At 46.4% G+C, this 14,856-nt stretch overlaps 1 protein-coding gene across 5 annotated transcripts in view; it reads right to left on the bottom strand.

The window, feature by feature from the left end:
• Window positions 1-14,856, bottom strand: part of myo5aa (myosin VAa) — a 36,135-nt gene that overhangs the window by 21,065 nt on the left and 214 nt on the right. For all 5 annotated transcript variants that reach the window (XM_053865102.1, XM_053865098.1, XM_053865100.1 and 2 more), the window contains exons 2-6: window positions 5,769-5,879; window positions 3,999-4,170; window positions 3,074-3,218; window positions 1,747-1,903; window positions 285-428 (exon numbers count right to left, since the gene is read on the bottom strand). In XM_053865102.1, the coding sequence (XP_053721077.1) occupies window positions 285-428; window positions 1,747-1,903; window positions 3,074-3,218; window positions 3,999-4,170; window positions 5,769-5,879 (729 nt within the window). The remainder of the gene's footprint in view (window positions 1-284; window positions 429-1,746; window positions 1,904-3,073; window positions 3,219-3,998; window positions 4,171-5,768; window positions 5,880-14,856) is intronic.

The following is a 14,856-nucleotide window of genomic DNA, read 5'->3' as shown; positions in this document are numbered from 1 at the left end:
TGTACAAAACGCGACACGACAGGTGGAACAAGAGTCAGTCGAGGAACAAGATTTTAATTTCACATCCTCATTCCCACAAGGTGAGCTGATGACAATGTAAAGGATGAAGGCACTTGTGTTTCTGACTGTTCTGTGTTCAGTGAAATGAGTGCAGGAAACCTCAAGTCTGGTGATGTGACATGGCACGGCTCATCAGGAGAGACAACCAACTACTGCTTTACAAACAGACCTTGTGATGACAGTCTGACAACAATGACAGAGATTGCATCGGCTGTGTCTCTCACCTGAAACACCACTCTGGACTTTTCCAGCAGATACGTTCTCATGTTGGCGCCGATGATGCGGTAGCGGTTGTCAAAGCCGATCTCGATGTACTTGCCAAAGCGACTGCTGTTGTCATTGCGGGTCGTCTTTGCGTTCCCAATAGCCTGTGTGAGGAGAAAAAAACGCTCAAGTAGGACCTTCACAACAATCACAACCACTGACTCAGAGCTGGAATCGGCTCCTTGGTTCACCACAAATACAGCACAGCCTCTAGTTCAGTGAGCAGTCGCACGCTTCCTTGTGCCCCACAAACCAAACACCTCGCGATAAACCATCGTCTTAGGACGTGAAGCCCTGTTGGCTTTGACAGCTGGTGAGGAGCTGAAGATAAAAACACGTCTCTTATTTCTGTTGGACAGAACGTGTGAGACAGACAGACGGCCACAAAATCTCAGCCCCAATAAAAACAATCCAGGAAGTGTGTGTTTGTGTGGTGGGCGCTCAGACCCGAGGAGGCAAGAGGGGAGCAAAAACAGGACACACAACAACCAGATCAATATATCCTTGCCAGCGTTTGCTGCAGACGGAGCCGTACGTCGGATTAGAAACTGCATCTTCACAGCACATGTCCACAAACACGTCTATGCGGCTTAGTTTAAGGAAAATAATATTAATACACACCAACGAGTCTGAGTGGGTTTGGTGTGTCAGCAGACGAGTAATCGTGGAGCTCTGCCTGCATCAGCCATTTAAATTTAAACACACACACAACCCTTGTGAGGACCTCACACGGCCATCACCCTCTCCCGCTAAACCTAACCATCCAAAACACTAACCAGGACTCTGAACCAAACTGGAAGCCAGTTTCACCCTCATATTGAAGCTTAAACTTAAGGGGACCAGCAAAAGGTCTCCACATGTTCAGCTAAACCAGATACACACACACACACACACACACACACACACACACACACACACACACACACACACACACACACACACACACACACACACACACACACACACACACACACACACACACACACACACACACACACACACACACACACACACACACACACACACACACACACACACAATCTGCATGCTGAAAAGGCTGCTGACTACGAGCCCAGGCTTTACGGCTGCTGTGCCATCAGTGCTCAGATTGAAAGCCTTCTATTGAAGCCGCCGGCTCGTCTGTGATTGGTTGAGCCTGTTCAAGAGCTGATGGGGGAGGAGAAAGACGCGAGTGGAGCAGCAGTGGATCACAACCGTGAGGATCTGACAGCAAAGAAGCGAGCGGCCGGAGACTGTTTAAGATGTTGGCTCCTCCTCCTTTGTATCACAGGGTTAAACCAAGGCAACAATCCAAGAGAGTCGTGTGTGTTTTGCACTGTGGAGCTATGTACATGTCCTCTGAAACTGGGCTTGGCTCAGAGGGACTAGATGTCAAAAGTCGGCGACACAGTCACCTCTCACCTCCATGATCGGGTTGGAAGCCAGAACCTTCTCCTCCACGTTGGCCTCGCTGGCGGAGCCGCTGACTGTGGCGAAGTATCTCATGGCGTATTTGGCAGAGACCGTCTTCCCCGCGCCAGACTCCCCACTCACAATGATAGACTGGTTCCTCTCGTCCCTGAAAGAGTCGGAAAAGAAAATTGCTGGATTTAGACGAGGGTGTGACGAACAAAAGGAGGTCATGTGACGCTTGTTGGAAGTGTCAATGAGCATCTTCAGGAGCAGCAGACTGAAAAGCGGAAGCTGTCATGCGCTGCACAATCATTTCCCCTTTACCATCTGTGGTGCACTGGCATCCAAAAATCCTACACAATAACGTATGAATGAAGGATAATCTTTAATATATTTATTTATAACTCAGAATAAAATCTAAATCTATTTTGACCTTGATCGTGAATGATAAGACACTAAGACCTTGAGTCAGAGGTGAAACTGCAGCCTCTGCCGAGTATTTTGTAAGCACCGCTGCATAATCCTGTTCTGTTATTTTGGAAAAACACACTTTGTTCTTCCCAAACTTCAAGCTCAGAACAAATGGAACACGGTCAAAAGTTGACTGTGACCTGATTCTGAGTTTTCAGCTCCTAAGATCAAGTGGAACACAGAAACTTCAGACTGAACTTTAAAAGCTGCTTACGCAAACGCCGCTGTTTTCTTTTTTCCAACCTAAATGTCTCTCTGTAACTCCTTCAGATGGTGGGGTTTTTCTCTCAATGCCTTCTTTCATGACTTCCTTTTCACTCAGTGGTCAATGGAGACTGCTGCAGTGGACTTCAAGCTGTAATCTGATGATCCGTACACAGAAATCATAAATTTAACTCACATGAGGCGAGTCAAGTTTACGTCTGAAATAACCTCCAGTGAGGTCAGCGATACGGTTGAGAGGTGAGACATGAGGGCTGTTCATGTGGCTCACTGAAGCAAATTAAAGGCACTCTGTATCTGTCACAAACAAGTGCAGACTGAGTAATGAGCTCACTGACTCACACGTCTGCCCACATGCCGTTTTGAGTCGAACGGTTTCTAATATTTGATCTCCAGCCCTGATCTACCAGTGAACCATGTGGATGCTGACGCGCAGCAGGGTCATGAGGGTCTGATCTGAAATGTTGTACACATGTTTGAGTCCCGGCAGGGGTCCGAGACGACCTACTGCTCCACTCATCGTGAGAGCCTCCATGTGGGAGTTATTAACAGAGCGTGATACCAGACCACCGACGGGCTATTTCAGTCTGCAGTCTGACCTACAAGCCTCCAGGAGAGGAGGTGGAGTGCTCGTCTGACACACCTGGCCATCTGCTTGTAGGCCTCCTCTGCCACCGCGAAGATGTGCGGGTCCATGTCTCCCATGTTCTGCCCGCTGTAGGCGTTGATGATGTCCGAGCCGTAGATGGGCAGCGTCTCATACGGGTTGATGGCCACCAGCACGATTCCTGCCAAACAAAAGACGAAGGGGATCGAGGTGAGCAACAACAAACACCAACTAAATAGGTTCATAATGAGAAGTATGAAAAACAACAACACAGACGAGCCAGTCTAGCAAAGGTCAAAGGTCGCCCCTACTCATTAACCCTGCCTGTTTGAAGTCCTTAGTAATAGTACACAGTTCTACAAAAAAGAGTTTCATTTTCATCCTTTAAGCAAGAAGCAGATGCTACTTTTGCTTTATAATTACTGAACCACATTGTTATGGAGTCAAGCAAATGTAAAGAAGCAGGGATGACCTTTGACCTTTGCCATACAGGATCATGTTGTGCCGTCACTGCCATCACTACTTCATTATTTACACAGTTTTCTCAGACTGTTTTGTGCATCTTATGTTATTTATTCACAGAGTTGTGCATAAAATTAGGCACAATAAACAGTGTGTAACTCGGCGACAGTGCGCGTGCCTTTTCATGATGTCACTGCAGTTCCACACCACCATGTTTTCATCATTAATGATGGTAATAATTGCTTTAAAACCTTCAAATGAAGGTTTTAAAAGCAATTATTAGGACACATGAACCACCTCTATCCAAGAAAAAATAAATCCGGCCTGGAAATATGTTGTCTGTTGATGCAGCAACAGACAACATATTTCAAGGCTGGATTTATTTTTCAGGTAGATACCTAAAATAGAAGAGTACTCAGCAGTTCTCCTGTCACCATGGAGCCTACTTCTTGCAGCCTACCGAGAGGTTCTCCTAACACAAGATATATCACCGTCTTACCGCAGTAGGTGTAGATGAGTTTGGAGTCGGTGAAGCGGACTTTGAGGTTGTGCAGCACGGCCGGCTCGTGGAGGTAGCTGAGCGCAGTGAGGTCATTCTCGCCGACCAGGATGTCGGGGTTCCGCAGGTGAGGCAGGTTCTTCGTCTTAGGATCCAACTTGTGCTCCAGACTCTGAAGAAGAAGAACAAGGTCTGCATTCTCAGCCTACTCACATGGTCATCCTCAGCCCAGACCCAGACCTCAGGTCAACAGGTCAAGCCAGGAACTGCTGCCCTTCTGTCAGGCGTCAACACTTTGATTTGAGATAACGTCAAAGCTTCACTCAGGTGACTCATGAGTAGCAGTTACTCATCTTACATTTGACACTTTTACCATCCGAGTGACTCATCCATCCCACCCCCTGACTTCTCTTACACTATATTGAACACAGACAAACCGCTAAGCACCGATGGCTGCTGAGTTTCCTCTTTATTCTGAGACACTGAAACATCATCAACAGTGGCGAATAAACCTCATTAGCAAAAGGAGTTGATGAGACTTCCACAGATTTGGTTAATCATTTTGACACAGCCATTCTAGTTGAATATTCCTGTGTTGTCAGACGACGAGAATGCTGAGGGAGGAAATCAGATGATATGATTATAGAGATGATGAAAAGCATCTGCTCGTCCTCCCACTCCACAGAATGTGTGGCGTTCTGGACCTCATGTGAACCCGGATCATCCGACTCGCAGTGGCTTTGTGGAACAGGATATTTGGGGCGGCTGTCTAGCTTGAAAGCAGCCCGATGCTTTGGAGAATTAAGAACCAAAATAAACATTTGTCATAGTATTTATTTCCTAAACAAATAATCTATGATGAAAGGACGCAGGCAGGCGCCGGCTTTCTTTACGACACTGCACACACTGGCTTTTATTTACTGACCATGCTGCCTCCTAAACACAGTCGTCCTGAAGCTGCCTCATTTTTCTATCATCTTATTTCATGATCTGTATTATTATCATTATTATTATAGTGCCTGCCCACTTGACACATGCCTCTGAGCTTGCAATCCAACAGGCTACTCCCCTGAAACATTATAGAACCGCGGTGTTAGAAAAGATGGGTTACCACCACCCCGGCCCTTTGAGGACTGAGTAGAATAGAAGACTCCTGCTCCTCTGCCATGAGCCAGAGCTTTAGTTATGCATACCATTAGTAATGAGCTCAGCTTTAAGTCTAGAGAATCATCCAGTGTGTCTCATACGCTTCATCCTGTGATCGACATGTGCGTATGTGGGGTCCGAGTGAGATCAGAGTGAGGTCATTTTGGCCTGGTCCTCACTTATTTAACCCTCATTTTGAGGGTTAAAACTTCAAAATGACTGGGTTGTTATGATTGGGTTTTAGTTTGGTTAAGAGTGAAGGTAAGGTTTAGCCATTTGTTTTGGTTGGTTAGGTTTAGGGGGAGAGGCTGGGGAAAGGGTCAATGAGAGGTCATCATAAGTATAGAGATACAAGTGTGCATGTGTGTGTGTGCACCATGACCATCCTCAAGCCTGCTGTTTGGCAGTAATAGAGCACAGATGGAAAATGAGATCCACTTTGATGTAGTGTGCAAAATGGGGGGAGCAGGGATCACACAGAAGTATTTAAACTTTGTAGCCAAGTATCTTTCCTACATTCAGAAAGTCAATGTCAGCATCCTCTGTGTTAAAGCGTCCTGTTCTGGAAACATTCAAAGCACCACTGTGAAAGAAGGCAGCTCAGACGCAAGACCCCCTCCTCACCGTGCCATCTTCCAGCTGGAGCTGCAGAGAGGCATCGCCGACTTTGTAGTCCTTTGTCAGCTCTGCGGATTTCCACACCTCCTCAGCGTCCGGGACCCAGACCCGAGCTCGCTGCGGAACAGAACAGAGGGCAGAGAGGATAAGGTTAGATGAAACAGCATTCCTGAACAGACAGTGTGAAGATAAAAGCTCAATCATCTGGGTGGTTTTGCTACCCAAATGAACCACAGGATCAGCTCAGAGACAGACAGTTCATTTTTCATGAACCTTTGAGGCAAATAAATAGTAGAACAGAACCCAGTCCACCACAGGACACACACAGACAATTGGTCGCACACAACAACAGCCACTTCAGAGTTGGGCAATTATGTTTTAGGGACTGTGGGAGGAAACTGGAGTGAGAGTCACCAACAGAACACACAGCTTCAGAAGAACACCACTTTCAGGCTGCCGCATTAACCACCTTCTGAGTCCTTCTGAGGCACAATAGTTGTCAAAAATTCAAACACACAAAAGCACAACATCCTCTTTGCTCTCCCACATTTCCAAACCAGATATTTCCAGAGCTTGACTAAAGAGTGGAACCTTCTAGTTTAATGTGGCGCTTCCTTTTTATTGTTGTCAGATCTGAGCCGGCAGATCTCGTGCACAGCCGATGAAGGTCGCAGAGACCACGTGGACACGAGGGCTCGGACCATCACTCTCCCACACACACACAGAGTTGGGTAACAAAGCGGTTCCAGGCATCAGGACTTGTGACCAGAGGTGATCAGCTGATCACAGAATGGGAAAAACAGCGAGTAGCACTGCCGGTCACATGGCTGAGGAATCCAGCTCGCAGTTAGTGCTCAGATTCATCCACTTGAAAAGCTTCTGCTCGCAGAGCTTTGCTGGACTCGATTGACAGCAGCAGAAACTCAACGTTTATCTTACTGAAGTTTGATCCTATTATTCCAAAACATTCAAAGCTGAACCTGCAACACAGTGAAGGGGCGGAGTCAGAGGAGCCTGGTTTACTCTTCACTGAGGAAGCGCAGATCCATGTTTTCACAGTTTAAATGACATTTTCTCATTCACTACTCAGCTGTGAACAAGTGAATCTACAGTAATTCAGCCACGGATAATGAAAAACAAAGCCTGACTGAAGGCCCAATGACCCTGAGCTCCGCAGCGGATGTTATGGTCGGACTGATTAAACTGACGTAAACTTCATATGACCATTACGCAGCGTCCAGACAGAAAGAGCTTATTGTGGAAGGGAGCACTGAAGAGGAAACTCTGATTTGGTCAGCTGTTTAACCACCGACGGGTCTGGTTCGTGACATCATGGTCACACCACTGCTCAGTCTCTCGCACTAAGAAGAGTCGTGTGAACCGCAGGCCCTCGGGGAATCAAAGAGGTGAAGGAGGAGTGAAAGCTCCACCATGTTCTCCTTCACTTCTGTCAGTAATCCTTCTCTGTCCCAGTGCCAGCAGGAACAGCAGCAGCGTGTGATCCCTGCGGTGGGGATGTGAGCGGTGGCCTACAGGTTTACCACACAGCGACAGTCAGGAGAAAGGCATCAGCAATCCATTTTGAAACCTTCTTTCTGAATACTAATAACGGATTGAATTAGATTTTTCTCTTGCTATATTAGGCATGAAGATAACATGACCAAATTCCTCCAGTCATCCCTCCATTTGAGACCAACTCTGTATCAAGCAACAAAACATTTATATTCAATTCTCTCATACGAATCAGATCTTATGAAAATGTCTAACAACTGGAAAACACCCTGTGGCCTCACTTCCTGAAGAGAGGCCATTATAGACTTTAAGACTAACCAAGAAGCACCACTGAAGGAGGGATGGCAGTAACACCAAGTACAAAATGAGACAGTGCGAGACGATATCACACTGAGGATGAAACTCAACCCTGTGATGACCAGCAGTTATGCATGTCGCAAATGACACATTACATTTCCACCAGTGAGCAAGTGTCAGATGTTGCCATGGGAAACAATCTAGTTTCACCAAATTTGGCCAGAGATGGAGGTGGGTGATACGATGACTTTACGTGACCAGCTACCGACGCGAGGAGATCACATGGATTCGGTCACATTCTGTCTATACACTATAGATCTATGCTGATGCGACCCGTCCATCACTCGCAGCCCACAGTGTTCTTCTTCCCACACACACTCACAGCAAAGAAGCCGGTCATATGCGCAACTTCCAGCTGTTTTTAAACCTGATGCACCTCTGACGTGACCACACACCTTCAGGACAGAATAATGGAGTGATCCTTGTCAGACCCGCGATGCCTAAGACTGTCTGCTCCACAGAGTTAACAGAGCTACACAGCTACTGGCTCGCGTGACGTCTCCCTTCAAAACTTTGACACTCGTAGACTATCAAAGTTTAAGTTCATGGCCTAAAAGGGGGCTAAAAAAATAAATGCAGAACAAATTTGCTTGAAAATGTGAGAAAGAGTCAATGTTGTAATGATATAACTGAGGCCAAGAATAGTAACGATTTGTCTTAAAATTCCTGAACTAGAAAAAACATGCAAAAGAGCTTGGGATAAAATTGAAACAATTATTGAAAATAAATAAATAAATCATGGTATATTTCGCCATAGTGCCCACCGCATTCTGGAGACATTCTAAACAAATGCATTTTCTGCAATGTGTTACTGCAAATAAACTAGGTGAACTTCAGCAGCTACAATTTTATACAAATTAAAAGGGATTTTCCACTTAGGCTGAGGTTCCTTGGCAGGTGAGCCTCTGGATTTTTTTCAATGAACCAAGTGTGCTGCTGCTTAAATATGGTTGGACACTGCATGAAATGATACAGGTGCTGAGTGAAACAGTGTCATCACTTTCAGAGCTCAGTAGGTGGTGCCCTGTGATTAAAAATGATGTAAAGTTTCATCGAAATGGTTGTTCAAACCCAAAGATTTTAGAGCACAGAGAGCCATCAAGTGGTCACTGAAAAGGAGGACGGCGTTTCGTGAAGCCTCATCAGCCTGTGGCTCACTGTGGGCATGAACTCGACCACACCAGGACACCTTGCATCGGCAGAGAGAAACCATCGCTTCCCAGAATGTGCTGTAGTTCAAAAAAACTGTGGCTTGATCTTGACATCACATGACTGTGTTTTGTTCTTCAGAGCAGCACAGTGAATTAAACACTTTGTCGCATGATATAATGAGTCAGCAGCACGGCGACCAAAATAGTCAAGTGCTTTACTCCAAACAAACCATTAGTTTGTCGCAGCGAACCTCGGCCACTGTTTGGCTGGTGAGCTACTCGGCCACAGCGGGAGATGCTCTCATAAAGGAGGTGAGAGAGGAAGAGGAGGACGGCAGCCAAAAATAGAACTCGCCAGTTTGAGCGGCTTGACACCTCACGAGGGCGTCTCTGCACCAACGATCACAACAAGCACGTGCACTCCTCACACATCGGGAGGTGTCAAACACAATTAGCACAGAACAGAAGCATGACTCCAGTCACTACAATTGGCTTCCCATCACAACCCACAGCTCCCTGGCTTCACTGGAGGGGAAGGCTGTCAAAGCAGAAGGACGTCAGAGCCGTGACATCAGCAACCACATGACCCCAGCGCCTCTGCAATGAGCTCATCCTGCATATGCTGCACTGCATGACACAGACCTAGCACAGAGTTAATGGCAAGTTCTTTCCACCCAGTGAGTGACTCTAAATCAGCAGGAAAGATCCAGTTCCATACCTGAGTGCACCAGTGTGTCTGACTGAGGAGCACAATAATGACCGTGTGAAAGGAGCCACGGTCCATCATCACATCCTGAACTGTCCTCACATTGTCTCACCTCTCCACCGTCTTGCTCTAAACCCCTCCTGTCATCTTGGCACCAAGTCGCACACTTTCTTTAATTCCTTAAACACAGATTACAAGCAACCTTGACAAGACTGTCACTGGAGCAGGAGTATCATCTACACTCTGGCCTCGGGCGGGAAAATAAAAAGCCCAAACTTCTTCAAAACTGATTTTATTCCCCCCAAAAACGCTATTGTGGGCGGCAGCTTGCAGTGAGCCTTGTATTTACACTGATGAAGCAAGATTTGATTTGACAGACAGACAGATCTCCCTTCAGATTTACTTACTTATATATTTAATTTTTTCATTCATATTTTTTACGGTTACTGATCTTATGGGGATGTTTTTTTCTTTGTAAGTGAGACACGTTTCCCATTTCCTTTTCTTTTAACTGTTACCTTATTTATTGAATTATATCAATCTAATTGTTCAATATAAATAGTTTGGACAGCCCATGAACCCAGCCATAGAGACAGGGAAAAATAAAGTTTTTGGAATATCAGTAAACAACCCTCAGTACACACTCTCACTCAGCGGGTCTGCTGGTTAATCCTGGTTTAACTGAGACCCAGGATCAGTGGGTGATCAGGTTATCTCAGGGTGTAATGACGGCTAATCTTGCTCAGGTCAACCACACCAAGCTTTTGTTGTAATCGCCTACTCCAGAGGAAACGGTGATTAAAAATAAACCCTGGAGTATGTTTACAAAGAGGCAGCTCGGTCACAGGGGCAGCTCTTACCCCGGGTAGAAGCTTCTTAGCTCTCTCACCTGTGGTACTGGGCCCTACTGGGCAGGTAGATAGACCCACCTGAGTCGATGGAACAATGGCTGTTAGACAAGGCTTGGCAGCTTTAGAAGCTCTGAAGAAAGTGTGGTGAAGCTGCAACAGGAGGTACAACCCACAATAGCAACACAAGTTCAACACAAGGTGACAGGGAAAATATGATCCTTAAACAGCAGCCGACACATTCAGATGTTTAGAGTCCAACAGTAGCAGTAGAAGAGCAGCGCGAGCTCGACTAAAGTCAGATTTGCTGCTCTGACAGAGAGAGACAACAGGCAGCACAAAAAGTGTTGTCGGCGCTAACCAGGCTAATCTCATCAGAATCATCATCAGCAGCAGCAATCCAGACTCCATTTCACATCCCTGATATCAGCGAAAGTAATTGTGTGTCTGAGGCCACGGCTTGTGGGCGGAGCCATGTCTGAAGAGAGAGTTTGTAAATCTGCACTAAGTCAACAGCAGATTAAAAGACTTCACACTGCTAATGCCGATTTCACGCCGGAGCAGATGCCAAGGCCTGACGTGACGGTCTTTAGACCTCCACACCGGTGCGTGGAGGGTTCGACAGAGGTGAGTCAGATCGCGGGGGCAGCAGCTGCAGGTCACCTACAGACACAGGCTCCTTTGGTTTCTGGTGGGATTTTTTGAAACAGTGGCAGAGCCCATGATTTGTGTCCAAAAACAAATGAAATTGCAGTTAGACACACTCCTCCATGACCAGAGCTCCTGCCCAGAGCCAAAACTAATGCTGAGCATGGTTTAAAAATGATGACAACAAACTTCCACACAAGCATCTGTGCATCAAACTGCACCACGTATAAGCCACGGCTGCGTCATGAATTCCTGACGTCACCTCCACCACAGGAGCAGCAGCTCAAGTATGTGAAATGTGTTTACCGCGGGCCCAGCCATCAATGGAGTCCCAGACTGCGGAGGCCTCGTCACATGATGAGCCTCATGTGAGAATGGGCTGTTTTTCTGCTCTGCTAGGCAGCTGCAGCTGCAGATTCACAGCAGGTTTGAGGAGACGCAGCTCTGCGGCTCTGGTTGGGCTGAACTGCTAGCTTCAGCCAGATTAGCGACACGTGTGAGCGGAGATCGCTGCAGATCATCGTCCCCCGACTGAGACGCGGTTCCCTAAGCAAATTAGCTTTTGTTGGGTCTGTCGGGACAAATTTATTTATGGTTGTTTACTTCCAGAGACCTGTTGTTGGCACCAACTCAGTCCCATGCCGCCACTAACATCATCTATCGGCCAACATGAGTGTGGGATCTCCCTTGCAATACGAGCGGGCGTGTTTGTTATGTCAGCATTTCCTGGCATTCAGTAAAACAAAACGACACCACCAAGATGGCGCTGGTAGGATCTCCTCCACTGCCATCTTTGTTTTGGTCGTTTCCGTGAGTGAGAGTGTCCAAAATGGCCTGCGTGGTGATGTCAGGACATCGAGCTAACGGATTTGGTTATTGTTCGAAAATTCCATTTTGGGACATTTTAAATGGACTCTGAATTGTAGCCAATGAGAACCGCAATACTTGTGTGAGTCGATTTCTTTTGCCTCACCCCTAGTGATCGGTCGAGTGATATAACACATTCATGTGAAATAATGGCTAGTACTGCATTTGGAATTATTGCACTCGTGAGTCAAACTGAATGGGACTGACCTGTAAACTTGAGGGGCAGGCACCTGCACAGATGTTTTTTTGGGGGGGTGGGCAATACTAATACTGGCAATAAGGGCACCCATCGATTGGATGAACAAAAGATATAAAGCAATGTGCCATCGAACCACTGAAGTGATCAGCATCACTTGATCAAAACGTTAGATTTCATTACACAGTAGCCTAGTGGTGACAGAACATCCCAGAAGGTTTGAATGTGGTGCACTTTACCGTGAACTCAAGCGAAATATTTGACGAGAAGGTCAGGGTAAGGGACACTTTACTTAGTCAGGGTAAAAGGGCTGATGCTCGAGCACCACAAGGGTGCACTTGAGGAGACCGAATAGTCGGAACTTCTCACCACGGAAAAACACAAACATCTCAGATGTTTGATATAATACTCTCTCGGAACTTTAGGAACTTGGGAAGGTGGCAAGTTGTGTGAATCAAACCTTAAACCCTTAATTATTATTCTTTTTTTCAGCCACACATTTCAAGAGTTCTGACCACAAGATACCGGTCCAAGGCTCCAAGAGTATATTGAATGCGTTCCTAAAGTGAATGCGTTCCATTGTGGGAACAAGGTTGCTGCCTGGGCTGATAACAAAACTGGATGCTGCCAGTTGTTCAGTGGTGAAACATCATTGAAGGTGCAGCCCAGCAAGTGAGGTGACCTGCAAGAAACTGGGTCACCAGGTGTTGCTCCAAATGAGCACATCACCTGGTTGTCCTCCAGTCAAGATTCTCAGGGCAACTGGGAACAGACCAGATGGAGGGATTACTTCTCTAATCTGGCTCCCCAATGTCCTCATTCGGAACTACCTGACGTGGTGGAGGGAGGGGAATCGCAGAGCGAGTCAGTTGAATGGTGGCAGAGCACACTTGGTTTGGTAGGTCACCACGCTCAGGTTGGCCTTCAAGGGTGCAACAATAGACAGAACTAAAGAAGCTGAACTGGAAGGAAACTGCTATCTGAAGACGCCACAACGCTACACTGATGACAGTTTATTCAGTCGTTTGTGGTCGATTATGTCGAGTCTGGTCGCAGCAAATTTGAGGACACTTTGTCCCTGAAAGCCTGGACTGTGTGCTGTGCTGGTGCTGCCACAGTGTTTAAGAGCAGCACACGGTGCTCTCAGCCAAACACTGCAGGAGGTTGTAGCCTGATCACTCCTTCAGACAGGCTCAGATTAATGGCAATGGATTTGTCCTGGTTAAGATGTTCATTTTGGCAGCCCTGATTCAGCCCTACTGAGGTGAGATTCTCCAGATTGGAACTGATGGCAAGAGCGAGGGATGTGGCGATATATTCAGAAGTGGTGGAGAATGACTAGATCAAGCTCATTATAGACAAAAATTATCCAAGACACAAGAAACCACGACGTTCTGGTCACGTTCCAACACAAACTCAGGAAGGCATGTAGGAGACCAGACCAGAGTCACGTTCGATCACGACTATCCACAAAAGGCTGTAAGAAAGAACACAGCACGGTCCAAATCTAACAAACCCAGGAAGAGGTGGAGGATGCTCATCTGAGCATGACCAATGGCACATGAGCATGACTGAGGAGAATAATGCTCAGCAACCATCCTACAGTCATGACACATCGTTGCTCGGGTGAAATCCTCCGCTTAAGGACTGAACTTAAACATTGCCCATATGGGGCGGACGTAAACAATCATGGCCGACCTCCAGATCCATCTCTCTCCAGGCTGTTCTGACCCTCTACATCCCGACATCAGCAGCTACGGTTTTCATTGGCTGGATTAATGAGACGCTGACAACGCCGCCCACCTTTACCTCTCAGACATCCAAACCTCCGTCAGGCTCTGCCCTTGTGAGGAGCTCCGGAACAAAACAGCCTGGAGCTGGACTTATTTTATCATCGGTTTTTATTTAGCATCTATATTCATTTATTTATCTAGTGTGTGTCTGTTCTTTGCATTTGAAATACTCATTGCTTTTGCAAATAAAGCATATTGTGCTTAAAATCAATGCAGCCTGGGGCTTTTTTTAGGCTAAAAACTGTTCTTACAGCTCATTAGCAAAGCTCCGTATTTCCTGTCAAAAGCATAAATGATCGTAACTTTCATTGCCATTTTTTTGGAAAACATCTGCAAAAAAATTTGGTTGTTTTCAATCAATAAAAAACTCCTGGTGGTTCTGAACAATGAGCAGAATCAGAACAGCTCCTTCAGATCCCTCCATAAATGTATGAGGTAGCGATGCGACTGTAAATTAAATATTCCCTATCTAAACTGGGGACGCCACAACAGGCCAAACACGGCGAGGCTGAAGGCCAGAAAGGAAGAGTTGTAAGGGGCAGAGTTGCAATCCTCGGCTCACGGAATATTCTTTTTGTTACATAACTTATCAGGTTATTTTTGGGCTCAAGTGAATTAAAACGGTTCTGTGGGGACATCACAGTTGATCTGTGCTGGTTTGTCTGTCAAGTCAATCCACTGCAGAACCCAGGTCAATGTTTATAGAGAAGAACTGAGAACTAGAGCGGCATCCTTTTTTTTTTCTTTACATCGTACCACATAAACAAGTTTATGCGGCACATCAGCACAGGAATCATAAGGAAGTGAGTCCAACCACCAAAGGCAGACAAATAAATTGGTGCTCAAAACTCGGTCACAGCTTCGTTTCTGGACTGTAAAACCATCTGAACTCAAAATCAGGCTGTGTCTAAACGGATGTCATCCAAGATCAACCCCTGACGCTGCACACAAGGGTGTGTCTACTCGGGACACCAAGTTCTTGATGAATATTTCACCACAAACACACCAAACCTCCA

The sequence above is a fragment of the Synchiropus splendidus genome, chromosome 5 (assembly GCF_027744825.2).
Source record: "Synchiropus splendidus isolate RoL2022-P1 chromosome 5, RoL_Sspl_1.0, whole genome shotgun sequence".
NCBI lineage: Eukaryota > Metazoa > Chordata > Actinopteri > Syngnathiformes > Callionymidae > Synchiropus > Synchiropus splendidus.
The sequence above is the reverse complement of the archived record's forward strand: the minus strand, read 5'-3'. Positions and strand labels throughout refer to the sequence as shown.